This window comes from Moschus berezovskii, chromosome 17 (assembly GCF_049115385.1).
Source record: "Moschus berezovskii isolate FMDL1 chromosome 17, NW_MosBer_1.0, whole genome shotgun sequence".
NCBI classification, from domain to species: Eukaryota; Metazoa; Chordata; class Mammalia; order Artiodactyla; family Moschidae; genus Moschus; species Moschus berezovskii.
Window position 1 is genome coordinate 37907511 of NC_142476.1, and position 27188 is coordinate 37934698.

Consider the following 27188-nt stretch of genomic DNA (forward strand, 5'->3'; position numbering starts at 1 on the left):
TCCTGGCATCCACTTTCCAGTGCAACATAAATTGAGCACAACAGTGAATGGAAATGGATGGGCTAGTGGTTGGGTTTCTTCCTCCTTGGTCCTTATGAGATGCTTGTTTTGGTGCCCACAGGGGCAGAGCTATGGCTTTTTCCTTCCTGAGCCCAGAGTGAAACTGTGCAAAACTGAGGCTATTCCACAACTATCAGAGCAGAGACTTTCACTCAGAGATGGTTCCTCTGAAGGGTGGGGAGACAGATGAAGGGGTGTTCATGCTTACTTGAGAATGATGCCTGCTTTCTTGCAAGTTCTTACAGGATTCCTTTAGGAGTAGATTCAGGATGAGTGTCCAGAACCCCCTGAGACTCCTGAACCTGGCAGGAAAGAGCCTACTAACCTATGAGGCCTTGGCCATTTCTGCTCTGGAGCATCTGCCCATCGAGCTCTTCCCCCCACTCTTCATGGAAGCATTTTGTGGAAGACACAGAAAGACCCTAAAGGCCTTGGTGCAAGCCTGGCCCTTTGTCTGCCTGCCTCTGGGGGGCCTGATGCAGACACCTCATCTGGGAACCTTACAAGCAGTGCTGGATGGACTCGATGTCCTACTCACACAGAAGGATCATCCAAGGTGAGTCAGGTGCAGGTAACCTGGTAGGATGTAGGCAGTCCTGAAGAGACAGGTGACATTAGGCGTGTAAATGACAAATGGATGGACCAGTGGCTTCTGATGATGCCAGTGAAGAAACAGAGACTTGGTCATTGCTGAGTTCACTTTGCTGAATGCCTTCCAGCAGTGCAGATGTGCTTAAGATGCAAGGAGATGGCCCAGCCTCCTCTCAGGGATACCTAAGGGAACTAGAGTAGAAAGTTAGGGAAAATGGCAAGGTAAAGGAGATGGAGGGATGTGAGGCAGAGAGAGAAGAAGAGGGCAAGGAAGAAGTTGATGTCAGGAATGTGAAGTAAAAGCTGAGGTGCAAAATCAGAGTGTTGCCTAATTTTGTGTGGATCTACGCACCATAGCTGCCAATCTGCTGATTCCCCACAGGAAGTGCAAATTGCGTGTGCTGGATTTAAGGAATACTGGCCAGGACTTCTGGAGAATGTGGTCTGGATCCAGTGTCCATGTGTCCTCAAGCTCATCGATGGCACCAATGGCTGAGGATGGGTCGAGGATGGAGAAGTCCTTGGCTCCCTTTGAGGTGTTCACAGAACTTCACCTCAAGGAAAGAACCATGAATGAATTCCTCACTTATCTCCTAAAGTGGGTAGAGCAGAGAGACCCTTTCATACACCTGTGCTGTAAGAAACTGAAAATTGTTTCATTTCCCATGGATAATATTATGAAGGTCCTGAGCATGGTGCGGCTGGACTGTATCCAGGAGTTACATGTGAATTGCACCTGGCATCTGTCCACTCTGGCCATGATTGCTCCCCTCCTGGGCCAGATGAGCAATGTGCAGAAACTGTTTGTCTCCCACATCCACCTGCCTGATCCTGAGGAGTGGAATGAGCAGCACATTGTCAAAATTACTTCTCAGTTCCTGAGGCTGCACCACCTGCAGGATCTCTATCTGGAATCCCCCTTCTACCTTGAAGGCTGCCTGGACCAGATGCTCGGGTGAGTGTGCATCACTGACCAGCAAATAGAGGGGAAAAGCTGGAGGGAGTGACTGATTTCCTCTTCCTGGGCTCTAAAATCACTTCAGATGGTGACTGCAGCCATGAAATCAGAAGATGTTTGCTTCTTGGCAGGGAAGTTATGACAAACCTAGACAGTGTTTGAAAAACAGAGACATCCCTCTGCCCAAAGAGGTTTACATACTCAAGGCTATGGTCTTCCCAGTGGTCACGTATGATTGTGAGAGCGGGACCATAGAGAAGGCAGAACACCAAGAACTGATGCATTTGAACTGTGGTGCCGGAGAAGACTCCTGAGAGTCCCTTGGAAAGCAAGGAAATCAAACCAATCAATCTTAATGAAAATCAATCCTGAATACTTGTTGGCAGGACTGATGCTGAAATTGAAACTCCAGTATTTTGGTTATCTGATGCATACAACTGACTCATTGGAAAAGTCCCTGATGATGGGAAAGATTGAGGGCAGAAGGAGAAGAGGGTGTCAGAGGATGAAGTGTCTGGATGGCATCACTGACTCGATGAACATAAACTTGGGAAACTTTAGGAGATGATGAGGGACAGAGAGGTCTGGCATGCTGCAGTCCATGGGATCACAAAGAGTCAGACACGACTGGGCAATTGAATAACAACAATAGCTTAGGTGACTTGAAAATAATTAAGGGAATGGAGCACTGATGATGGAAAATTCCATCAGTCATGAGCATTTGTAAACAGAAGCTCCATGCTCACTGGTTTTGTGACCACAATGAGCCTAATTCCCCTTCCATCAGTTCAGTTCAGTTCAGTCGCTCAGTCGTGTCCGACTCTCCATGACCCCATGAATCACAGCATGCCAGGCCTCCCTGTCCATCACCAACTCCCGGGGTTCACTCAAACTCATGTCCGCAGAGTCGGTGATGCCATCCAGCCATCTCATTCTCTGTCGTCCCCTTTTCCTCCCTCCCCCAACCTTTCCCAGCATCAGAGTCTTTTCCAGAGAGTCAACTCGTCGCATGAGGTGGCCAAAGTATTGCAGTTTCAGCTTAAGCATCAGTCCTTCCAATGAACAGCTAGGATTGATCTCCTTTAGAATGGACTGATTAGATCTTCTTGCAGTACAAGGGACTCTCAAGAGTCTTCTCCAACACCACAGTTCAAAAGCATCAATTCTTCGGCGATCATCTTTCTTGACAGTCCTGATTGCAGCCATGAAATTAAAAGACACTTACTCCTTGGAAGGAAAGTTATGACCAACCTTGATAGTATATTAAAAAGCAGAGACATTACTTTGCCAACAAAGGTCCGTCTAGTCAAGGCTATGGTTTTTCCCATGGTCATGTATGGATGTGAGAGTTGGACTGTGAAGAAAGCTGAGAGCTGAAGAATTGATGCTTTTGAACTGTGGTGTTGGAGAAGACTCTTGAGAGTCCCTTGGACTGCAAGGAGATCCAACCAGGTCGCTTTTTTTCCTCCATGTGTGTATGCTAAGTCACTCAATCATGTCCAGGTCTTTGCGATCCTATAGACTGTAACCCATCAGGCTTCCCTTTCCATGGGATTTTCCAGGCAAGAATAGTGGAGTTGGTAGCCATTCACTCCTCCAGGAGATCTGCCCGACCCAGGAATAAAACCCCTGTCTCTTATCTCTCCTGGATTATCAGGCCAACTCTTTATCACTAGCGCCACCTGGGAAGCCTCAGATAAGCTTATTAATATATGGGAAATGCATGACTCTGGAGTTGATGGTAATAGAGTAGGGATCAAAGGGATCATAAAAATTGGTTGATGGTTTGCAGATAAAGCAGGAATGTAAGTTAGCCCATGCAGACTGGCATCCTCAGTGGATGTTGTGGGATCTTGTCCAGGTTGGTCCTCTATGCATGTCACCCAAAAGCCTCACCTGCCTGAGATGGGTGCCTGGGGCCAAAGCATGTGTGAAGGAAGCATGGATTGGAAGCATTTTAAATGTATCTCTTACTATTAAATTTTAGTGAAAACCACTCTCAATTGAAACAAAGTATCTGGCTCTCCTCTGAACTTGTCCTAGTGCAACCCATTATCTTCATTCATCCTCAAACAGAAGTGGAGTAAATTTTTCTCTGCTTGCCTAATGAGGAGAGTTTTCAAGACTCTATGTACTTGACCAGTCACACAGAAGGATAAATGACTCTGACTACAATAAGACTGGCCATTCTGGGTTTCAGTCCTTATCAGATCATCATACCAAACCTAGGCTTGGGCAGATCACTTGTCTCTCAACTTGTGGTCAGCTTTCACCTCAAGTTTCTAAGACCTAATTTCTCTGTTTCTCCCCAGGTGCCTGATGAACCCCTTGGACAACCTTTCAATAACTCACTGCCTCCTTGCAGATTCAGACTTGACCCATCTGTCCCAGAGCCTGAACATCAGTCAGCTAAAGAGCCTGAATCTGAGTGGGGTCACCATGACCTACTCTAGTCCCGAGCTCCTCCCAGCTCTGATGGAGAAAGTTTCAGCCACCCTCCAGGAGCTGTACTTAGAGCAATGTGGGATCAGGGACTCCCACCTCGAGGCCATCCTGCCTGCCCTGAGCCACTGCTTCCAGCTCACATCCTTCAATCTGCGTGGGAACCTCCTCTCCATGCCCATCATGGAGAAGATGCTGCGACATACCTCTGAGCTGCCCAGTTTAAGTCAAGAGCTGTACCCTATCCCTCAGGAGAGTTTCAGCTCTCAGGGGATCCTCCAACCTGGGAGACTTGCCCAGTGTCGGACTGAACTGCTTGAGATTCTGAAGGATTTAGGACGCCCTAGGACCATCTGGATTTGCTTCACCCCCTGTCCACACTGTGGAGATAACACATTCTATCATCCTGAGCCCATCATATATGGTGGTAACATTCCAGCCTAGTTGCGTGCATCAATCCCAAGCTCTCTACTGAGCACTTGGAAACTGAAATCTTGGACAAGATACATCGTGAAGGGAAAACAGACATATGGTTTCAGACATCTACTCAATGTGAATGTGAAAAGGAAAGGTGATCCTACAGGGGAACAGGATTGCAGGGGGAAATGTAGTCTCCCTGGTAATGCAATGCTTATGGACATGTGTCCTGTAGAGTCAGAAATAGGAACTTAAATTTATTTAGGTGGATTCACATGTTGCAATTGTCCCTGGATTGTTGTTGTTCAGTTGCCCAGTCAACCCCATGGACTGCAGAATGCCAGGCCTCCCTGTCCCTCACCATCTCCTAAAGTTTGCCTAAGTTCATGTTCATTGCATCGGTGATACCGTCCAGCCATCTCATCCTCTAACACCTTCTTCTGCCCTCAATCTTTCCCAGCATCAAGGACTTTTCCAAAGAGTCAGCTGTTCACATCAAATGACCAAAAGAGTGGAGCTTCAGCATCAGTCCTTCCAGTGAATATTCAGGCTTGATCCCCAGTAATATTGACTGATTTGATCTCCTTGCTGTCCAAGACTTTCAGGAGTCTTCTCTAGCACCACAGTTCTAAGCCATCAATTCTTTGGTGTTCTGCCTTCTTTACGGTCCAGCTCTCACAATCATACATGACCACTGGAAAGACCATAGCCTTAACTATGTGAATTTTTGTCAGCAGAAAAAAGTAGTGTCTCTGCTTTTCAACATAAGTTTGTCATCATATATATATATATTTACATATAAATCTATAAATATATATATATATTTACATATAAATCTATCTATCTATCTATCTATCTATCTATATATATACACACACATACTTGGAAATCAGCTAATGAGATTATGGTTCCACATCTCAGGCCCCTAGACAATGGCTGGAGCTATCTGCCTTCTGGAAAGGAGCTGGAATATAACTTCTGATAGCAGTTGCCATGATGATGACAAGGTTGTGTGTGACTGACTCCTGTTTAATTCTCTCCCTGGGTCCAAGTTCCTCAAGAGCCCGCAGCACCTCGATCAGTGGCTCTCAGACTTGGAAATGTCTCATATTCCCAGGACTGGTCACCTCTGCCTCTGCTCACATTCTTAGGTTTAGTCTTTCAAATGAGTTTTCTAGTCTGATCCCATCTTCATGAAAGGTAACACCAACAAAGGTGACACTGTTCCTCTTGGCCACACCCTTTAGTTTCTAAACTTTACCCAGAGAAAAACTTTTAATCTTTCTCCAAGTCAGTGGAAAACAATATATCCACATTTTGCACTGTCTTCATTCATTCACAGGGCTGCTGTAGGAATGCCCAGCTCCAGGCTGCCCTACCACACCCTCACTTCTCACTGTGTTTGACCTGATCTCCATCAGAGAAGCCATGACTAAAACCTGGAGGACCAACCACATCCCCAGGAGACTGCCCTGGCTCCCTGAATAGGCTCCTGATGGGCTATTCTTCCAAGATAACACTGGCGCAACAACTTGATACATGGAGAAGTTTAATTTGTTTTCTTTGGGACAGCACCATTGTTCCTGTGAAGCTGCTTTATTTCTAGCCCATTTGAATAGTTTTAATATGGCCAAAGAGTCCCCCAAAGATGATGCTTCTAGGTTTTCCTTTTTCTGTACAGTGTCAGAAACAGATTAATCCCTTCCTTGACACACCCAGGGCTACAACTGCCAGTATTAGTAAAACTCGATCAATGTTTGTGGGGTGAATCCAGGAATGTGTTTTGACTTCCCCTTTGACCTAATTATTTCTCTTTCCTGAAATGAAAATCTGATTCAATCAATTTGCAGAAAGACAAATTTAAGGATTAACCAGCTGGATATTCTGGAATCTAACCTGATATCACTTTCCAATCGGAAGTTACTTGTTGGAAGGGAAAAGAAATGATTAGAAAGTCCTCTAAAATCCTCAGGCACCAAAGAAGGAATATAGAATCATTGGCTGGGTTCTACAAGGGGTCTGAGGTCTGAGCACCCCGCCAACCACATCAGAGCGGGTGTGTTACTGACATTCACATACTTTGTAGTTTTTTGATTTTACTAGTTAGTCTTTCTAAACAGAAACTTAAAAGCATTCCATATGCTATTTTTAAAGTCTCTCCCTGGTGTCTCAGCGGTACAGAGACCGCCTCCTAATGCAGGAGACAAAAGTTCAATCCCTGGGTCAGGAAGATCCCCTGGAGTAGGAAATGGCAACCCACTCCAGGATTCTTGCCTGGGAAATCCCATTGCCAGAGGAGCCTGATGGGCTACAGTCCATGGGATCACAAAAGAACCTGACACAACTTATTGACTGAAACAATAACAACTGGGTATGAAGTGTTCCTTTCACTGAACTCATTTCCAAAGCAGTAATGTTACAGGAATGAAAGTGGGGGTGCAGGAGGATGATCAGATCCCAGGTCACATAAGAGTCCCTGGGAAGGCTGCCACATGTGGATTTTGGCGTTGTGCAGGAAAGAATTCAAGAATGTGCCTTAGTAAAGAGAAAGAAGGTTTATAGAGGCCTACACTCCATGGAGAGAGAGTGGGCCATCATGGAAAGCAAGAGAGGCACCAGGTTTGTCCATTTTTATAGGGGTGGGTAATTTTGTAGGCTAATGAGTGGGAGGAGTATTCCAGCTGCCTTGGGGCAATAAAATATTAGTCACTCAGTTGTGTCTGACTCTTTGCAATCCCATGGACTATAGTCTGCCAGGCTCCTCTGTCCATGCAATTCTCCAGGCAAGAACACTTGAGTGGGTAGCCATTCCTTTCTCCAGGGAATCTTCCCAACCCAGGGATCGAACCCACGTCTCCTGCATTGCAGGTAGATTCTTTTACCATCTGAGCCACAGGGAAGCCCCTTTCATTTTGGGGAAGTGGTAGGGATTTCCAGGAATTGGACGACTGCCCACTTTTTGACCATTACTGTTCATCCTTGGAACCATCATGGCACTGGGTTGTGCTACAATGAGCTATACTGAGGATCAAGTGCAAGTGCAAGTTGAGTCCACCATCCTGGACCTGGTTGTTTCTAATCAGTTTGTGTCGTGTCCTTCTTTTAAAGGTTGTGCCTTACCCCTTTCCTGTCTCAGTAATTCTTATATATGTAAAGAAAGAATGTATAGAAATGTATATCTCAAAGCTTCCCAGCTCAGATAGACTCCCACATATTAATAATACTCTTAGTTACATGGCTTCTGCAATTTCTCATTTAAAATTTTTAAACTGAAAGCAATCTTTTCATTCAATTCATGGTACTGAGCTCAACTTTTGGAGAGGAAACGCTTCAGAGATGATACTGCTTCCTTTCAGTCACTCCTTTTAAATTCTAAACACAACCCGGAGAAATGTCTTCTAAATTTCCTTCTTCCCCAGCAGAAGGAAAAAAAAGCCTACATTTTACACTATGTGCATTACTCACATTGTCCCTCTCAGTTCAGTTCAGTTCAGTCATTCAGTCGTGACTGACTCTTCACGACCCCATGAACCACAGCACACCAGGCTCCCTGTCCATCACCAAATCCCGGAGTTCACTCAAACTCATGTCCATCAAGTCGGTGATGCCATCCAGCCATCTCAATCTCTGTTGTCCCCTTCTCCTCCTGCCCCCAATCCTTTCCAGCATCAGAGTCTTTTCCAGTGAGTCAACTCGTCGCATGAGGTGGCCAAAGTATTACAGTTTCAGCTTTAGCATCAGTCCTTCCAATGAACACCCAGGGTTGATCTCCTTTAGAATGGACTGGTTGGATCTCCTTGCAGTCCAAGGGACTCTCAAAAGTCTTCTCCAACACCACAGTTCAAAAGCATCAATTCTTCGGTGATCAGCTTTCTTCACAGTCCAACTCTCACATCCATACATGACCACGGGAAAAACCATAGCCTTGACTAGACGGACCTTGGTTGGCAAAGTAATGTCTCTGCTTTTTAATATACTATCTAGGTTGGTCATAATTTTCCTTCCAAGGAGTAAGCGTCTTTTAATTTCATGGCTGCAATCAGCAAATCAGCATCTGCAGTGATTTTGGAGCCCCCAAAAATAAAGTCTGACACTGTTTACACTGTTCCCCCATCTATTTGCCATGAAGTGATGGGACCAGATGCTATCATCTTTGTTTTCTGAATGTTGAGCTTCAAGCCAACCTTTTCACTCTCCTCTTTCACTTTCATCAAGAGGCTTTTGAGTTCCTCTTCACTTTCTGCCATAAAGGTGGTGTCATCTGTATATCTGAGGTTATTGATATTTCTCCCGGCAATCTTGATTCTAGCTTGTGCTTCTTCCAGCCCAGCATTCCTCATGATGTACTCTGCATATAAGTTAAATAAGCAGGGTGACAATATACAACCTTGACATACTCCTTTTCCTATTTGGAACCAGTCTGTTGTTCCATGTCCAGTTCTGACTGTTGCTTCCTGACCTGCATACAGTTTCTCAAGAGGCAGGTCAGGTGGTCTGGTATTCCCATTTCTTTCAGAATTTTCCACAGTTTATTGTAATCCACACAGTCAAAGACTTTGGCATAGTCAATGAAGCAGAAATAGATGTTTTTCTGGAACTCTCTTGCCTTCTCCCTCTAGGGACACCCAGATCCAACTACCCAGCCCTCACTTTTACCTCTCAAATGTGATTTTGACCTGATGACTTCAGAGATGTCTTCACTTAAGATTGGAATACCAAGCACATCCCCAAAAGGACTTCCCTTTACTTCCTGAGTAGATTCCTGATCTCCACTTGTCAAACATAACACCTGAGTGACAATTGATAGAAGTAGATTATTTTGTTTCTTTTGAGAACAACACTACTGTCTTCATAAAGCAATATTAATTCTGGGACGTTTTAATAATTTTTTTTATGGCTGAAGATCCCCAAATAATGGTGCTTCAAAGTTTTGTTTTTCTGCCACAAAGGGATAACCTCTTTCTTGTCTCACACCCAGGACTATTACTATTACTATTAGTAAAGCCAAATCAATATTTGTGGGTGAATCAAGAAATCCAGTACCCCTCCCTCATTCTTTATCCTTCCTGAATGAAATCTGATTCAGTCAATTCCTCTGAATGTAACAAAGATCCAATCAGAATTAGCCCAATAGACAGTCTGAAATCTAATCAGGTATCACTTTCTGATTGGCAATTAGTTGTTGGAAAGAAGGAAGATGTGATTAGAAAGGTCTGTATAAGCCTTAGACACCAAAGAGATGCAGAATCTTCAGGGTTCCAGAGTCACCACCGGGGTTCTCAAGTCTGAGGTGCGAGCAGCCTTCCAACCACGACAGAGCTGGTAAGTTATAGATGCAACTAAAGACACCCTCATTGTACCCATGGTCAACTGGTCTTGAATGGTGGTAGGCACCTCAGGATGAAAGGAGAGATTAATTTTAAAAACTGCTTACTGGAGACTTCCCTGGGGATCCCGGAATTGGACCACTGCAGGGAATGCAGATTCATTCCTGGTCTGGGAACTAAAACACCCCATGCCATGCTGCCAAAATTGAAAAATAAAAATAAATGAACAAAAATTATTTGTTTTCACATATACTGATTTAAGATTTTGGTTTTACCTTGAATGTAGTTTTGACTTAATCCCAAATGTTTGATTGGTGCTTTTTAAATGTCTTAACAAAGCAGATGCTCTTTTTAGTGAAAAACATCTTTGGAATTTCATTTCTTCTTTTAATTTTTTCTCTTTTTTATGAAATTTTATTTCTTGAAATTTAAAATGTTTAGTTTGAGCACAAACAGCATTCATTCTAGGGGTATCTCTTACCCTTTCCCAGCCCAGGGGACTGTGGGAACTGAGGATAAAGGCTATGTTGGGCCACATGATGCTCCTATTCCCATAGTTTTAAGGCTCTAAATGATATATTAAAAAGTTTCCCCCCAAAACGATGAAGCTCAGCCTTTAGCTCATGGTACACACTTCCCAGTGGTATATGATTAAGCAAAGCAGTGGATGGAAATGGATGGACTAGTGATTGGGTTTCTCCCTTCTTGCTACTTGTGAGATCATGCTCTAGTGCCCACAGGGGTAGAGCTATGGCTTTGTGCCCACTGAGCCCAGAGTGCAATTGGGACTAACAGGCACTTGCACTACTGCCAGGGAAGTGACCTTGGCCCTGAGAAGATTCCTCTGAAGAGTGGGGTGACAGAGGTGTGTTCTTGCTTGGCCTAAGAAGGATGCCTTGTTCTCTGGAAGTTTCCACAGGATTTCTTTTGTAGCAGATCAGAATGAGTCTTTGGGCCCCACCCAGACTCCTGGACCTGGCAGCTATGAGCCTGCTAAGGAATGAGGACTTGACCATGAGTGCTTTGGAGTTTCTGCCCATTGAGCTCTTCCCCCCACTCTTCATGGAAGCCTTCTATGGGAGTCACAGTAAGACCCTGAAGACCATGGTGAATGCCTGGCCTTTTGTCCGTCTGCCTCTGGGGGGCCTGATGGAGCTCCCTCATCTGATAACCTTACAAGCAGTACTGGATGGACTTGATGTCCTGCTTGCCCAGAAGGAGCGCCCCAGGTGAGTCTAATCCAGGTAGCCTGGAAGGTTACTAGACATCCTAAAGAGACAGCTGGGGTCATAGAGTGAATGGTCAAGGGATGGACCAGAGGCTTCTGATGACATCAATGAAGAATTTCAGAGGCCTTGACCACTGCTGAGCCCTCTTTGGGAAATGCCTTCTGGAAGTGTAGGAGTGTCTAAGATGCAGGGAAACCTGAAAGAACATGTCCCAGCCTCTTCCCAGGGATTGTTAAGGATTGTAGTAGAAAATCAGGAAGGATGGTAGGGGCAAAGGAGATGGAGGAAAGTGAGGCAGTATCCCCACTGGAGAGGAAGAGGGCAAGGCAGCGGGTAATGTCAGGAATCTGAAGTAAAAACTCAGGTGAGAATCTTAGTGTTGCCTATATTCTGAGACTGTGGTTTCATTCATTTTGGGTTTTAAACCATTGCTGCCCATCTGCTGTTTCCCCACAGGAGGTGCAAACTGCGGGTGTTGGATTTAAGGAATACTGGCCAGAACTTCTGGAGCATGTGGTCTGGATACATGGACCACATGTCCTCAAGCTCACTGACGGCATCAGTTCCTGAGGACAGGTCAAGGACAGAGCAGCCCTTGGCTCCTTTGGAGGTGTTCGTAGAGATGAGCCTCAAGGAATGGGCCATGGATGAGTTCCTCACCTACCTCATGAGGTGGGCAGAACAGAGAAAAGATTCCATACACCTGTGCTGTAAGAAGCTGAAGATCTTTGGAATGCCTGTGGAAAATATTATGAAGGTCCTGAGTATGGTGCAGCTGGACTGTATCCAGGATGTAGAAGTCAACCAGAACTGGCATCTGTCCAGCCTGGCCACATTCGCTCCTCTCCTGGGCCAGATGAGTAACGTGCAGAGACTCACACTTTATGCCTCTGAGGAGCAGGAACAACATGTTGTTGTCCAGTTTGTCTCTCAGTTCCTCAAGCTGCACCACCTCCGGGATCTCTATCTGGAATCGCCCTTCTTCCTGTCAGGCCGCCTGGACCAGATGCTCAGGTGAGGGAGACACCACTGGTTGAGAAACAATGAACACAACACTACAATGTCAAGTGCACTGTCTTATTTTATGCTCTACCCTGAAGTGTGGTAACACATAGCTACCCAAATCAAGGTAGAGGAACAAATGGATAGAGGCTCTGGAAAGGGACACCAATCTAGGGAGCTATAGGCTAGGGGATTGGAATCTACCAAAGAACAGTTTGAGGTTTCTACTTTAGGAGGAGAGATCTATGTCCAGACAACTTAGGAAAACAAGTGGAAAGGGTCTTGAGGGAGGACCTGAGCATTTCTAAGTGGAAGCTCTGTGCTCCGCAAGTCTGTGGCCACATTGAGCCTCTCTCAAATTTCCTGTCTCTAAAATGTTGTTTTGTGCTTCAGATAAGAGAGTTAATATATGAGAAATGCATGGTTCTGGAGATGATGATAATAGAGCAGGAGCCAAAAGGACAGTAGAAAGTGATAGATCATTTGCAGATGACACAGGGACACAAATGAGCCCCTACAGACTGGAAACCTCAGTTGATATTGTGGAACTTACCCAGGTTGTTTTTTCATTCATGCAACCCAGGTACCTCACCCAGCCTGAGATATGCGTGCCTGAGCCCAAGCACAGACAGAAGAAAGCCTGAGATGAAAGTATCTTTTGCCTTCTCTCCCAATACTAAAATTCAGAGATGCCTGGGCTTGACTTAGACGTGATATCAGGCTCTCCCTCTGAGCAGGTTCTAGATATTCCATTACGTTCATTCACCCTCATAAGGAAGTAGAGTATGTTACACCCTGCTTGACAGATTAAGAAAGAGAGATTTCAAGGTTCTATGTACTTGACTCAGTCACACAGTGAAGGTGAAAGAACTCAGGCTAAAATGAGACTGGGCATGTTGGATATTGACCTCTATTTGATGGTCAGAATGACCTTGGCCTTGGGCAAATCACTTGTCTCTCATCTGGAGGTCACCTGCCTCCCCTGTTTCTCAGACCTAATTGCCCTTTCTTCACAGGTGTCTGATGAGCCCCTTGGATAACCTCGTGATAACTCACTGCCTCCTTACAGAATCAGACTTGACCTACCTGTCCCAGTGCCCGAGCATCAGTCAGCTAAAAGGCCTGGATCTGAGTGGTATCACCCTGGCTGACTTTAGTCCTGAACAACTTCAAGTTCTGTTGGAGCAAGTTGCAGATACCCTCCAGGAATTGGACTTAAATCAGTGTGAGATCATGGACTCCCAAATTGAGGCCATCCTGTCTGCCCTGAGCCACTGCTCCCAGCTCAGGTCCTTCAGCATGTGTGGGAACCTGCTCTCCATGGCTGCCATGAAGAAGCTGTTGCGTTACACCTCAGGGCTGCCCAATTTAAGTCAAGAGTTTTACCCAGCCCCTCTGGAGAGTTACAGCTCTCAGGCAGTTCTTTCAGAAGGGAGACTTGCCCAGCTTCGAGCTGAGCTTTTGGAGATTCTGAGAGACTTGGGACATCCCAGGACCATCTGGCTTAACTCCATCTTCTTTGCTTCCTATGGCTGCGACGAATACTCTCATTTAGAAATTATTGAATACATCCCTGCCTAGTTGGGTGCACCTATCAAAAACTTCCTTCTGGGCACTTGGAAGCTGAAATCTACGACACAGGTACATCATAAAGGGAAAACAGACACATGGTTTCAGACATCTGCTCGTGTGAATGAGAAAAGGAAAACAGAGCCAGTGAAGGTGCAGAAGGAAATGTTGACCTGGAGAGCTGATGTGACTTTCGGGAACATCTGTGTCCCACAGAGTTAGAAATGTGAACCTAAATGACTTTAGAGGGATTTGAGCTTGAGAAGCATAAGTTAAAGTTGTCTCTGGTGGATGATTATAAAGAAATGGTCAGAAATAAAAATACCCCTAGTGTAAACCTACTGCTATCCTGCCTGAAATATTATCTTGTTTTCTCAGTTTATATCTTGGGAATTTCCAGATAAAGTTTAAAAAGGCATGGAGTTATCTATGATCTGAAACCTTACCATTCCTGGAAGTTCTTTATTCTATCTGGAGCATCTCTTATCTCCTTGCTTATTTCTGCATCTGTTCATCGGGTTAATACACACAAAGGGGAACATACTCAGTGGCCAAAGAACCAGTGGAGTGAAGAACTCTTGCCAGGGTCCTCACTGCTGACACAGGTCATGACCCTGGACATGAACAGTCCTCATGGTTCTCCTGGTGGGTCCATGAATCTTAGTTCCTGGCCTTTGTGTGTGCTGAGAAAGGGTTTGACTATATAAGGCAAACCCTCCAGCTCTGGGAGGGGTAGTCCAAACTGTGAATAATCTGGAGACTCTGGACCTCACTAAACCATGCCTGTCATGGCTGGGTAGTGGTCCTTCTTGTATTAATCTAGTTGTGCACATCCAAATTCATTTTAGCAAAATGCTAAAATAGTATAGGCATTTAACATAGTTTTAGTATTTCTATGCCACATGTAAAAATTTATATCCTTTACAGGATAGATCATGTCAATGAGAGATTTACAAAATTCCCGTAACACCTGTTTCTTACCATCAGGGGAAACTAGATACCATGGTTTGCCATCAGATAATCAGGATGTATAACAAAACATGTGTGGGTATATGTGACCCCCTTGCCTGTGGTAAGACACAGTATAGCCAATAGGTTTGTTGTTGTTCATCAGTTGCTGAGTCATATCCACCTCTTTGCAGCCCCGTGAAGTACAGCTTGCCAGGCTTCTCCATCCTTTATTATCTCTCAGAGTTTGCTCAAACTCATATCCATTGAGTCGGTGATGCCATCCAATCATCTCATCCTCTGTCATTCCCTTTTCCTCCTGCCCTCAATCTTCCCCAGCATCAGGGTCTTTTCCAATGAGTCAGCTCTTCACATCAGGTGGCCAAATTATTATAGCTTCAGCTTCAGCATCAATCCTTCCAGTTAATATTCATGGTTGATTTCCTTTAGGGTTGACTGATTTGATCTCCTTGCAGTCCAAGGAGCTCTCAAGAATCTTCTCCACCACATTTCTAAAGCATCAAATCTTTGGCGCTCAGTTTTCTTTATGGTCCAACTCTCACACTGGTACATGATTTCCCTTCTCTAAGGGATCTTTCTGAACCAGGGATGGAACCCGGGTCTTCTGCACTGCAGGCAGATTCTTTGAGCCACCAGGGAAGCCAACCAATAGGGTACAATTGATCATTGAACAACATGGTAATAGGGGTTGCCCAGCTCAGTCAAAAATCCCCATATAACTTGAAGTCTGCCCTCCATACCCTCATTTCCACATCCTTGGATTCCACCAACTGCAGATCCTGAAGAATTTTATTTATTCTTGAAAAGATCTGCATGTAAATGAATCTGAGCAGTTCAAACTCATGTTTCCAGGGCAATGTGCATATATAGGGATATATTAGAAGAGATTTATTATGGGAACAGGCTTTCGTGGTTACAGATGATGAGAAGTCCCACAGTCTGCTGTCTGTAAGCTAGAGAACAAGCAGAGCCAGTGCTATAACTCAGACTGAGGATTAAGACTGAAAACCAGTTAAGCTGATAGTGTTACTCCAAGTCTGAGGCTGAAGACCTGAGAACCAAGGGGACTATTGTTTTCAGCTTCAGAGTATGGAGGCTCAAGAGAGAAGCTTTGATGTTCCTGGGTAAGGAGACAGGAGAGAATTTGTCTTCTTGTTTCATTCAGACCCCAAGGACTGGATGATACCCACCAATGTTGGTGAGAGCAAACCTCTTTACTCAGTCTACTGATTCCAATGTTCTTCTTGTCCAGAAACACTCTCCCAAACACACACAGAATTAAAGGTTTACTAGTGATCTGGGTCGGAGAAGGCGATCGCACCCCACTCCAGTACTCTTGCCTGGAAAATCCCATGGATGGAGAAGCCTGGTAGGCTGCAGTCCATGGGGTCACTAAGAATCAGACACGACTGAGTGACATCACTTTCACTTTTCACTTTCATGCATTGGAGAAGGAAATGGCAACCCACTCCACTGTTCTTGCCTAGAGAACCCCAGGGACAGCAGAGCCTGGTGGGCTGCCATCTATGGGGTCTCACAGAGTCGGACACAACTGAAGCGACTTAGCAGCAGCAGCAGCAGTGATCTGGGTATCCCTTTGCAAGAACCAATGTCCACACAAAAAATCTATCCACCTCACTGACCCTAAACAAAAGGCACTCATAGGAAGGCTTCCTGTTGGGGCTTCAGGGATTGGTGTGATTGGCTCAGAGTGGGACATGATATAGGGGTGACAGAACCTTAAGAAAGAACCTCAGTTTCTCCATGAAATGATAATAATGTTGGATACCCACCTTATGGGATATTTGCAGAATCCCATGAGATGATGCACTTGAAGGCTTAGCACTGGATCTGGCATACAGTAAAAGTTCAATAAATGGGTCTTTTCTTTCTTTTCTCCTCCTAGTAGACACCCCCCAGGACTCTTCATCCCTCTAGCCTAGCCTTTATTGCTTATAAGACTGGGAGAACAAGCCCTGGACCTGAAGTGGGTCTCAGTTTTGACATGTGGCCACCCAGGTGATGTCACCCAGCAGAAGATATTAAGAAGAGATGGCAAGAATACACAAAACTATACAAAAATGATCTTAATGACCTAGATAACCACAATAGTGTGATCACTCACCTAGAGCCAGAAATCCTGGAGTGCGAAGTCAAGTGTAACTTAGGAAGCATCTCTGAACAAAGCTAATGGAGGTAATGGAATTCCAGCTGAGTTGTTTCAAATCCAAAAGATGATGCTGTGAAAGTGTTGCACTCAATATGCCAGCAAATTTGGAAAACTCAGCAGTGGCCACAGGACTGGAAAAAGTCAGTTTTCATTCCAATCCCAAGAAGGCAATGCCAAAGAGTGTTCAAACTACCACACAATTGCACTCTTCACATGCTAGCAAGGTCATTCTCAAAATCCTTCAAGCTAGACTTCAACAGTACATGAACTGAGAACTTCCAGATGTCCTCGCTGGATTTAGAAAAGGCAAAGGAACCAGAAATCAAATTGTCAACTTCTGTTGGATCATAGAAAAAGCAAGAGAATTCCAGGAAAACACCTACTTCAGTTTCATTGACTACTAAAGCCTTTTACTGTGTGGATCACAACAAACTATGGTAAATTCTTAAAGAGACCACCTGTCTGGGTATTTCTCATGATTTTTGAGAAATATTTCTGAGAAATCTGTATGCAGGTCAAGAAGCAACAGTTAGAACTGAACATGGAACAACAGACTGGTTCTAAGTTGGGAAAGGAGTACATTAAGGCTGTATATTGCCACCTTGCTTGTTTAACTTATATGCAGACTACATCATGAGAAATGCCAGACTGGATGAAGCACAAGCTGAAATCAAGACTGCTGGGAGAAATATCAATAACCTCAGATGATACCACTTTTATGGAAGAAAGTGAAGAGGAATTAAAGAGCCTCTTGAAACATGTATATTAACATATGTGAAACGAATCACCAGTCCAGGTTCGATGCATGATACAGGATGCTTGGGGCTGGTGCACTGGGATGACCCAGAGGGATGATATGCGGAGGGAGGTGAGAGGGGGGCTCAAGATGGGGAACACATTACACCCGGCGCAGATTCATGTCAATATATGGCAAAACCAATGCAATATTGTAAAGTAATTAGCCTCCAATTAAAATACATTTTTTTAAAAAAAAAAGGTGAAAGGAGATTGAAAAAACTGGCTTAAAACTCAACATTCAAAAAACTAAGATCATGGCATCCCATCCCATCACTTCATGACAAATAGATGGGGAAACAATGGAAACAGTGACAGACTTTATTTCTTGGGCTCCTAAATCACTGTGAATAGTGAAATTAAAAATCCCTTGGTCATTGGAAGAAAAGCTATGACCAGCTTAAACAGTATATTAAAAAGCAGAGACATTACTTTGCCAACAAAGTTCCATCTAGTCAAAGTTATGGTTTTTCCAGGAGTCATGTATGGATGTGAGAGTTGGACCATAATGAAGGCTGAGCACCAAAGAATTGATGCTTTTGTACTGTGGTGTTGGAGAAGACTCTTGAGAGTCCCTTGAACTGCAAGGAGACCAAACCAGTCAGTCCTAAAGGAAATCAACCTTGAATATTCATTGGAAGGACTGATGCTGAAGCTCCAATATTTTGGCCACCTGATGCAAAGAGTCAACTCATTAGAAAAGACTCTGATGCTGGGAAAGATTGAAGGCAGGAGGAGAAGGGGACAAGAGAGGATGAGATGGTTGGATGGCATCACCGACTCGATGCACATGAGTCTGCTCTGGGGGATGGTGAACAACGGGGAAACCTGGTGTGCTGCAGTCCATGGGGTTGCAAACTGTCAGACATAACAGAATGACAGAACAACAACAACAACACCCACTCAATGGACATAAGCAAACTCTGGAAGATAGTGAAGGACAGGGAAGCCTGGCACACTGCAGTCCATGGGGTTGCAAACAGTCAGACACAACAGAGTGACTGAACAACAATAACTCAGGTGATGCAATGGTTAAGAATCTGCCTGTCAATGTAGGAGATGAAGGAGATGGGAGTTCGATCTCTTGGTCAGGAAGATCCCCTGGAGTAGAAAATGGCAACCTACTCCAGTATTCTTGCCTGAAAAATTCCATGGACAGAGAAACCCGACAGGCTACAGCGCACGGGCTTGCAAAGAGTGAAGCACAACTGAGCATGCAAGCACAGTGCATCAGTGTATCATGAGTCACTCAAGCTGCTCTAGCAGCCAATGCAGGGAGCAAGAGGGAAGGGCATAGGAGAGACCGGAGTCATCTCTACTGATAGACATTCTGAGCCTCAAGTCTCCTATGCCATCTGCTGGTAGATCGGGTCAAAAGATATTAAGCTATTTGGCAAGCAGGACTGTATAATTCAGTATTTTTTTCAAAAAAATCTGACATTATGTAAATGTTATTTGAGTATAAATATTTGCACCGTGACTTATATATAATATTAAAAATGTAAGTATTCTTTTGAAAGTATAAAGTATATATAGTACTTTTAAAGAATGCATGTAGATATTTTTTAAAATATTTAACTTGGTCTGGAGCCTCAAAACAAATGAGACTTTAAAACTGATGTTAAAGGTCAATGAACAAGAATTATTTTCTTAAAAATATTTAGAATAATAAAATTTTAGAGCTGGATTTCAATTATATATATATTTTTAAGCAGACTACTTTTTAGAGCAGATTTATGTACACAGTAAGTCAAGCAGAAAGGACAGAGAATTTCCATTTACCTCATGCCCCCACCACACAGCCTCACCCACTATCAACAACCCCCACTGGGTTGGTAATTGTGATAACTGATGAACCTACAATGACACATCATATCACACAAAGTCCTCAGTTTACATTAAAGTTCACTCTTGGTGTTGTATATTCCTTGAGTTTGGTCAATGTTTAATGACATGTATCCATCATTGTAATATCGTACAGAACAGTTTCACTGCCCAGAAACCCTCTTGGCTCTGGCTACTCATCCCTCCCTCCCACCAGCCCTGGCAACCACTGATCTTTCTGCTGTCCCCAGAGTTTCACCTTTCCCAAAATATAATTGCATACAGTAAGTAGTCTTTTCAGATTGACTTCTTTCACTTAGTAATAGACATTTAAGTTTCCTCCATGTCTTTTCATATTCTATATATATTTCAGCTTATTCGTTCACCTCTTGAAGGACATCTTGGTTGCTTGCAAGTTTTGGTAATTATGAATAAATCTGCCATAAGCCTCTGTGTGCATGTTTGGTATAGACATAAGATTTCAACTTATCTGGGTGGATATCAAGGAGTGAGATTTCTGGATGAGGGCATGGGTTACAGTTTTTGTTTTTTTCTTTCCTTTCAATCTCACCTGTTAGAGATTGTCCCATAGGGCAGGGACCGTGTCTGTATCACCCTGTGGTCCCATAGCTGAACACGGACTCTGTTGTGGCAGTAAATGCTTACAACTTCATGATTCATGGAAATCTTTATCATCAGTTTATAGCCAAATGTTATCATTCACTAAAATGTAAATTTTGGGAAGCTCACTGTTAGTTGGCTATCAATAGTTTCAGTAAGTTGGATATGGAAGAAACAGCACTTGTGCTTCTGTGGTCAATACATTTGTACGTGTCAACTGTACACGGAGAAAAACTTCCATTTGTTTTCCTCGCTTTTGCTCGTTTCGGCCAAGTAATACAGGAAAATATTCTCAACACAAAACATCCCAATAATATAGACAGAACAAGCTTCCTCATGAACTTCCTTCTCATCCCAGGCCCCTCTCCAGAGGGTTCTATTTAGTGTATCTTCTGAGACTTTTCCCTGACTTTCTGTACATTTATATGTGCATGTGGAAATGTCTGGTTTCATTTTCTCTTACAGAAAAGGTGCTTTCACGTGGCTTTGATCATCTTCCTTTAAAAATTTTGTTAAAGCCAGGTCTCTGTCCTCATTTGTATTAGCAGGGCTACAGTATTTCAGAATTAGAACTGTCCACAATTTGACCCTTTGCCTGTTTATGTAAATTTGTTGTTGCTAGGTCGCTTCAGTCATGTCCGACTCTGTGAAACCCCATAGACAGCAGCCCACCAGGCTCTGCTGTATGTAAATTTAGATTGTTCCAATTTTTTTGTTCCTATCAATCACAGAGTAAAAAATCCTTGTACTCACCAAAGCTTCTCTTTGGTTTTGCAGTGTTTTCTCCCTGTATTTAGCCCCATCTCTCCTGAATCATTCATTTCATCCTCAAGCTAGATCATTTTCATCAACTTATGACAGGCTCTCCACTATCTTCAATTTAAAAAAGAGGCAAAAAGACTTGACTTCATAGCATCCTCCATCTCATTTCATTGCTTTTCATTCACAGTAAATCTTCTCTAAAGAGGTCTCAACATTGCTTATCTCCATGTCTTAATATTTCACATATTCACATTGTTTTTTCTATTTCTCAAATACACGGAGAAGTATGCTGAGTAATTAAAATACATAGGTACTCACACCAAGTTTTACACTTCTGAATCAACATTTTGCCATATTCATTTAAAAATTTTAAGCCTATTTCAATATTTTTATACATATATATTCTTTTTTACTTTTTTTTCCATCATGGTATTATAGGATATTTAATATAGTTTCCTGTGCTATACAAAAGGACCTTATTGCTTATCCATTCTATTTATAATAGTTTGCATCTGCTAATCCCAAACTCCCTATCCAGCCCTCCCTCACCCCACGCTTCCTTGGAAACCACAGGTCTGTGCTTTATGTTTGTGAGTCTGTTTCTGTTTCACAGAGAATTTTATTTATGTTGCATTTTAGAATCCACATATAAATGATATCATATGAAATATGTCTTACTCTTTCTGACTTACTTCACTTAGTGTGATAATATCTAGGTCCATCCAAGTTGCTGCAAATGGCATTATTTCATTCTCTTTTATGCTTGAGTAGTATTCCATCATATAAATACACTACATCTTCTATATCCATTCATTTGTCAATGGACATTTAGGTTGATTTTGTGTCTTGACTATTGTGAATAGTGATGCTATGAACATAGGGGTACATGTATCTTTTTGAATTAGAGTATTGTCCAGATATATGCCCAAGAGTGAGATTGCTGGATCATATGACAACTTTATTTTTAGTTTTTTGAGGAAACTCTATACTGTTTTTCATAGTGACTGCACAAATTTACATTCCCATCAACCGTGTAGGGCAATTCCCTTTTCCCCACACCTTCTCCAGCATTTGCTATTTGTAGGTCTATTATAATATTATAGATACAGATGACTCTTTCTGGGGAATTCTCCCCTATTCTTGAATCTCTGTCTCTCCCTCCGTTCCAAAGATAACCATTATTTTAAACTTGTCATATACTATTACTTTGCACGTTCTACTTATAAGATGTTAGGGAAAAAAACAAACTTTTTGCTCAACTCAGTGTTTTCAAATAATTTTTCCATAAATAGCATTTAATTTCAGATGCTGGTAAAATTTACATAAATGTGACACTTTATGTTGGGCTTCCCAGGTGGCGCTAGTGGTAAAGAACCTGTCTGCCGATGCAGGAGACATAAGAGATGTGGGTTTGATCCCTGGGTCAGGAATCCCTGCCCCCCTAGAGGAGGGCACAGCAACCCACTCCAGTATTCTTGCCTGGAGAATCCAACGGACCAAGAAGGCTGGTGAGCTTATAGTCCATAGGGTCACTCAGAGTTGGACTTGACTGAAGCGACATAGTACACACGATAATCTATATATCTTTTTCCATGTGCATTTTTTGACCAAGATTTTGTCTTTGAGATTTATTCATATTGATTCATGTAGATTTAGAAATCATTCTTATTATGTTATAATTTATTGATAGGGAACTACACACATTTAAAGTCTACAGTTTGGTAAGTTTTGACAAATGTATTCACCTGTGAAACCAGCAACACAGTCAAGCACAGTGTATTTCCACACTCCCAAATGTTCCTTTGTGCCCTTGGGAGTTGGTAACATCCAGACTTAGTGACTGAACAACAACAATCAATAGTATATATGTCAATCGCAATTTCCCAATTCATCCCACTAAAGACACCAATTTTATAATTTGCTTCTTTTCTTCTCTCTTCTTTCTCTTTTATTTCTTCTTTTCCCTCCCTTTCCTCCTTCTCCATCTTTCAGAATTGGACTATTCTAGATTCTTCATTCATGGCTCACTGTCATAATTGGTCCACAAGAGGCCCTCACTTGCAGGTATATGTATATACAACTGTATAAATTCCCTTTTATTCCCCTTATTCACTTCCACTCCCTTCCCCACCATAGATAACTATTCCACGATGTGACCTAGCCTTAAATTTGCATGTATCCTTATAAAATATGTAGTGTCATTTTTATGTGTCTGAAAAGTTATGATCAACCTAGACAGCATATTATAAAGCAGAGACATTACTTTGCCAACAAAGGTCCATCTAGTCAAGGCTATGGTTTTTCCAGTGGTCACGTATGGATGTGACAGGTGGACTGTAAAGAACACTGAGGGCTGAAGAATTGATGCTTTTGAACTGTGGTGTTGGAGAAGACTCTTGAGAGTCCCTTGGACTGCAAGGAGATCCAACCAGTCCATCCTAAAGGAAATCAGTCCTGAATGTTCATTGGAAGGACTGATGTTGAAGCTGAAACTCCAATACTTCGGCCACCTGATGCGAAGAGCTGACTCATTTGAAAAGACCCTGATGCTGGGAAAGATTGAAAGCAGGAGGAGAAGGGGACGAAAGAGGATGAGATGGTTGAATGGCATCACCAACTCAATGGACATGAGTTTGAGTAAACTCTGGGAGTTGGTGATGGACAGGGAGGCCTGGCATGCTGTAGTCCATGGGATCGTAAAGACTCGGACATGACTGAGCGACTGAACTGAATCCATATACATGGCATAGCACATAGTGCTATAGACAGCTTGATACTACAATTAACTGCCCAACCCAGAAACACTTTGGAGAGTGAACAAAAGTGCTATTATTATTAATACTTCCAGAACAACAGGGAAATCCTGGTGAACCTATAATTATCTAAACTATAGACCTTCTTTACTTACTTTTTCAATGGGTAACATTTTTAAAATTTGATAATGATAATGACAATAATATTAGTTGTGAAGGCAAACAGCATTGTAATTCTCTAAGGTAGACATTGTTATTACCCCATTGAACAAGTGAGTGAACTGAAGCACAGAGAGATTAAGCAAGTGTGTACGAGGTCACAAAGGGCTTCCCAGGTGGTGCAGTGGTAAAGAATCCTCCTGCCAATGCGGGAGATGTGGACTCGAACCCTAGGTCAGGAAGATCTCTTGGATGAGGAAATGGCAACCCACTCCAATACTCTTGCCTAGAAAATCTCATGGACAGAGGAGCATGGAAGGCTACAGTCCATGGGGTCGCAAAGAGTAGGACATGACTGAGCACACACACACAAGGTCACATAGGCAAAGAGGACTGAGCTGGTTTTGAACCTAAATTAGTCAGTCTGGCTCTGGGGTCTCTGCTACTGACCATAATACCATAGCTGTCTTTGAATCCAGAGATTCTGAGGGTTTGGGCAGCACTGGTCACATAGTGGTGAGCACCACAAAGATTCTTATTTCAAACCTCATAGGAAGATAGCTAAAGTTTCTACACTCTAGCTGATGTTTAATGTGACTTTTTAGTTTATGGCATTTCATTTTCCAAGAACTTTTTAATTAAAAAATAAGATTTGATTTCTAAAAAACTTCTGAATTTTTGAGGGAATCATACTTTTCCTTTTAAGTCTGTCATTGTGAATTATAATGATAGATTTTTCAGAGGTTGTCTTGAATTCCTAGAATGAACTTTACTTAATCATGATATACTGCTTTTTAATACACTATTGGATTCAGTTAGCTAAAAATGTTTGCCAAATGGGCCTATAATTTACTTCCCTTCTAATGTTCTTATTTAGCTTTGAAATATAGGTTACAGTTCAGTTCAGTTCAGTTGCTCATTCGTGTCCGACTCTTTGAGATCCCATGAATCACAGCACACCAGGCATCCCTGTCCATCACCAACTCCTGGAGTTCACTCAAACTCATGTCCATCAGCCTCATAAACTAATTGCACAGTTTTCTCTGCTGTCTATTTTCTGTAACAACCTGAGTAAGACAGGAATTACCCAAAAGTGTGGAAAAATCACATCAGACAGCTGAGTCTGGAGGTTTGGGTGAGAGAAGTCTTCTTAATTCAGTTCAATTCAGTTCAGTCACTCAGTCATGTCCAACTCTTTGTGATCCCAGGGACTGCAGCACACCAGATTCCTCTGTCCTCCACTATCTCCTGGAGTGTGCTCAAATTCATGTCCATTGAGTCAGTGATGCTATCTCCTTCTGCTTTCATGCTTTCTCAGCATCAGGTCTTTTCTAATGAGTCATAGTCTTCGCATCAGGTGGCCAAAGTATTGAAGCTTCAGCTTCAGCCTCAGGCCTTCCAATGAATATTCAGGGTTGATTTCCTCTAGGACGGATTGGTTGAATCTCCCTGCAGTCCAAGGGACTCTCAAGAGTCTTCTCCCGCACCACAGTTCTAAAGCATCATTTCTTTGGTGCTCAGCCTTCTTCGTGGTTGGATATATGCATACATATAGCCGGGCTTCCCTAGTAGCTCAGATGGCAAAGTATATGCTTGCAAGGCAGGAGACCCATATTCCATCCCTGGGTTGGGAAGATCCCCTGGAGAAGGAAATGGCAACCCACTCCAGTATTCTTGCCTGGAAAATTCCACGGACAGAGGAGCCTGGCAGTCTACAGGCCATGGGGTCACAAAGAGTCAGACACGACTGAGCGATTAACACACAAACACACATATATATAGCTGTTTCACTTTGCTGTACAGTAGAAACTAAAACAACACTGTAAAGCAACTATACTCCAATAAAAATTAATTTAAAAATTAAAATAAAAAGTGTCTCTATCTTCCTTTCAAACAATAGAAAAAAAAATGTAATGCCAATTACTCCTCTTTTCTTACATTACATTGTTGGCTAGGAGTTTAGGGTTTTATTTACCCCTTGCTTTTGTACTCTAAAATTGTCATTATTTCTGTTTTGTACAGTTGGGGTTTGTTTAGATTAACAGCCTGTTTTTCAATTTCTTTACTTACCATTTCTTTTTGAATCTCAGACCTTTTTTATAGATGTGATTTTCTTTTTCAACAGCTAAAAATGGGAAACTCAGTTGTCATCTTAAAAGGCTTTTATTCCACCTCACTCTTGAATGAACTTTGCTGAATTTAGAAGACAATTACATTCTTAATGATATGGAGATACTGTTCCTATTTGAAGGGCATTTGATTTCCATTGATGGAGCTGAGAAGCCAGCTGTAAAGCAAATTGTCATTCCCTTGTAGGTAATTGGTTTTTTCTCTCTGGCACTCTTAAGGTAACCTTTTTGCCTTTGACGTTCTGAATTTCATATAGTTTATCTAGATGGATTCATTTTCCTTTATTCAGCTCAGGTTTATTGGGCTTCCTGAATCTGAGAGATGGTGTCTTCCACCAATCCTGAGAAATTTTTAATTTTTATCTCTTAGATAAAGAGTTTCAAAGAGTTCTATTTGATTCTATTTTTTTAAATATGTTTTTTAGAACTAGTATCTTTTAAGACTTCAATTCCTTTATGTTTTCATTCATTTCTAATATCTTATTTTAGAGCCTCTTCCAGATTGTTCTATCTGTATTATTTCCAGGGTTCAAATCCTCCTGATTATTATGGTTTGCTGATCCTGACTCTTGGAGGAATATTTTAGAATGAGTGCTATAATTTGGGTTCAGGTTCATATTCACCAGGCTTTATATGTGGGAATTCTTTGTAGCTTCTGCTACTGGGTTATTCTCCAACAGCATCCATCCTAAGGTCATTTTGCTACTGTGATTTTCAAGTGTCCCAGTGATGTCAGTGACATGGGACAAATTGTAACTTCATTTCTCATCTTAGAGTTTCCTGGACCACATGGTGCAAATGAAATAGGCTACACCAGGAAGGGAGGGGAATTTGGGGGAGAATGGATGCATATATATGTATGGCTGAGTCTCTTTGAAGTTTACCTGAAACTATCACACATTGTTAATCGGCTACATGCATGCGTGCTGAGTCACTTCTGACTCTTTGCAACACTGTGGACTGTAGCCCACCAGGCTCCTCTGTCCATGGGATTCTCCAGGCAAGAATACTGGAGTGGGTTGCCATGCCCTCCTCCAGGGGATCTTCCTGACACAGGGATTAAACCCTAATCTCTTACATCTCCTGCATTGGCAGGTGGATTCTTGATCACCACTAGCACCACCTAGGAAGCCCCCAATTAGCTATACCCCAATAAAAAATAAAAAGGAAAAAATTAAAAAAATAAAATAAAATTGGCTGGAAACCTACCTAAGGAATGGGCTGGATAATTGAATTTATAAGGAGAGATAATTTTTTCCCTACCCACCCAGAACCTCCCTGCAGTGGCAGGTGGACTTCTAGAATTCCTCCTTTCACTTAAAGTAAGATCTTGATGGCACAGTTTTATGTCGTGATATTAATTCCAGTTGCCTGTCTTTTCCAGGCTAGTTTTGTACTCGTCCCCAATGTG

At 42.7% G+C, this 27188-nt stretch overlaps 2 protein-coding genes across 2 annotated transcripts; both read left to right on the top strand.

Moving 5' to 3' along the window:
* The first annotated feature begins 329 nt into the window (after positions 1-329).
* Positions 330-4495, top strand: LOC129550966 (melanoma antigen preferentially expressed in tumors-like). The gene is made up of 3 exons (XM_055418738.2): positions 330-616; positions 1034-1606; positions 3922-4495. Exons 1-3 carry the CDS (start codon positions 330-332, stop codon positions 4493-4495), a joined length of 1434 nt encoding a protein of 477 aa, XP_055274713.2.
* Positions 4496-10737: 6242 nt separating this feature from the next.
* Positions 10738-13607, top strand: LOC129550967 (PRAME family member 12-like). Its single transcript, XM_055418739.2, has 3 exons — positions 10738-11024; positions 11481-12038; positions 13043-13607. The coding sequence occupies exons 1-3, from the start codon at positions 10738-10740 to the stop codon at positions 13605-13607; spliced, it is 1410 nt and encodes a 469-aa protein (XP_055274714.2).
* Positions 13608-27188: the final 13581 nt, after the last annotated feature.

Excerpts from the sequence above, each read along its gene's own strand:
- LOC129550966 (XM_055418738.2), top strand. The coding sequence starts at position 330 with ATGAGTGTCCAGAACCCCCTGAGACTCCTGAACCTGGCAGGAAAGAGC. Across the intron at positions 617-1,033 it reads ACACAGAAGGATCATCCAAG|GAAGTGCAAATTGCGTGTGC; the intron begins GTGAGTCAGGTG and ends GATTCCCCACAG. Across the intron at positions 1,607-3,921 it reads TGCCTGGACCAGATGCTCGG|GTGCCTGATGAACCCCTTGG; the intron begins GTGAGTGTGCAT and ends GTTTCTCCCCAG.
- LOC129550967 (XM_055418739.2), top strand. The coding sequence starts at position 10,738 with ATGAGTCTTTGGGCCCCACCCAGACTCCTGGACCTGGCAGCTATGAGC. Across the intron at positions 11,025-11,480 it reads GCCCAGAAGGAGCGCCCCAG|GAGGTGCAAACTGCGGGTGT; the intron begins GTGAGTCTAATC and ends GTTTCCCCACAG. Across the intron at positions 12,039-13,042 it reads CGCCTGGACCAGATGCTCAG|GTGTCTGATGAGCCCCTTGG; the intron begins GTGAGGGAGACA and ends CTTTCTTCACAG.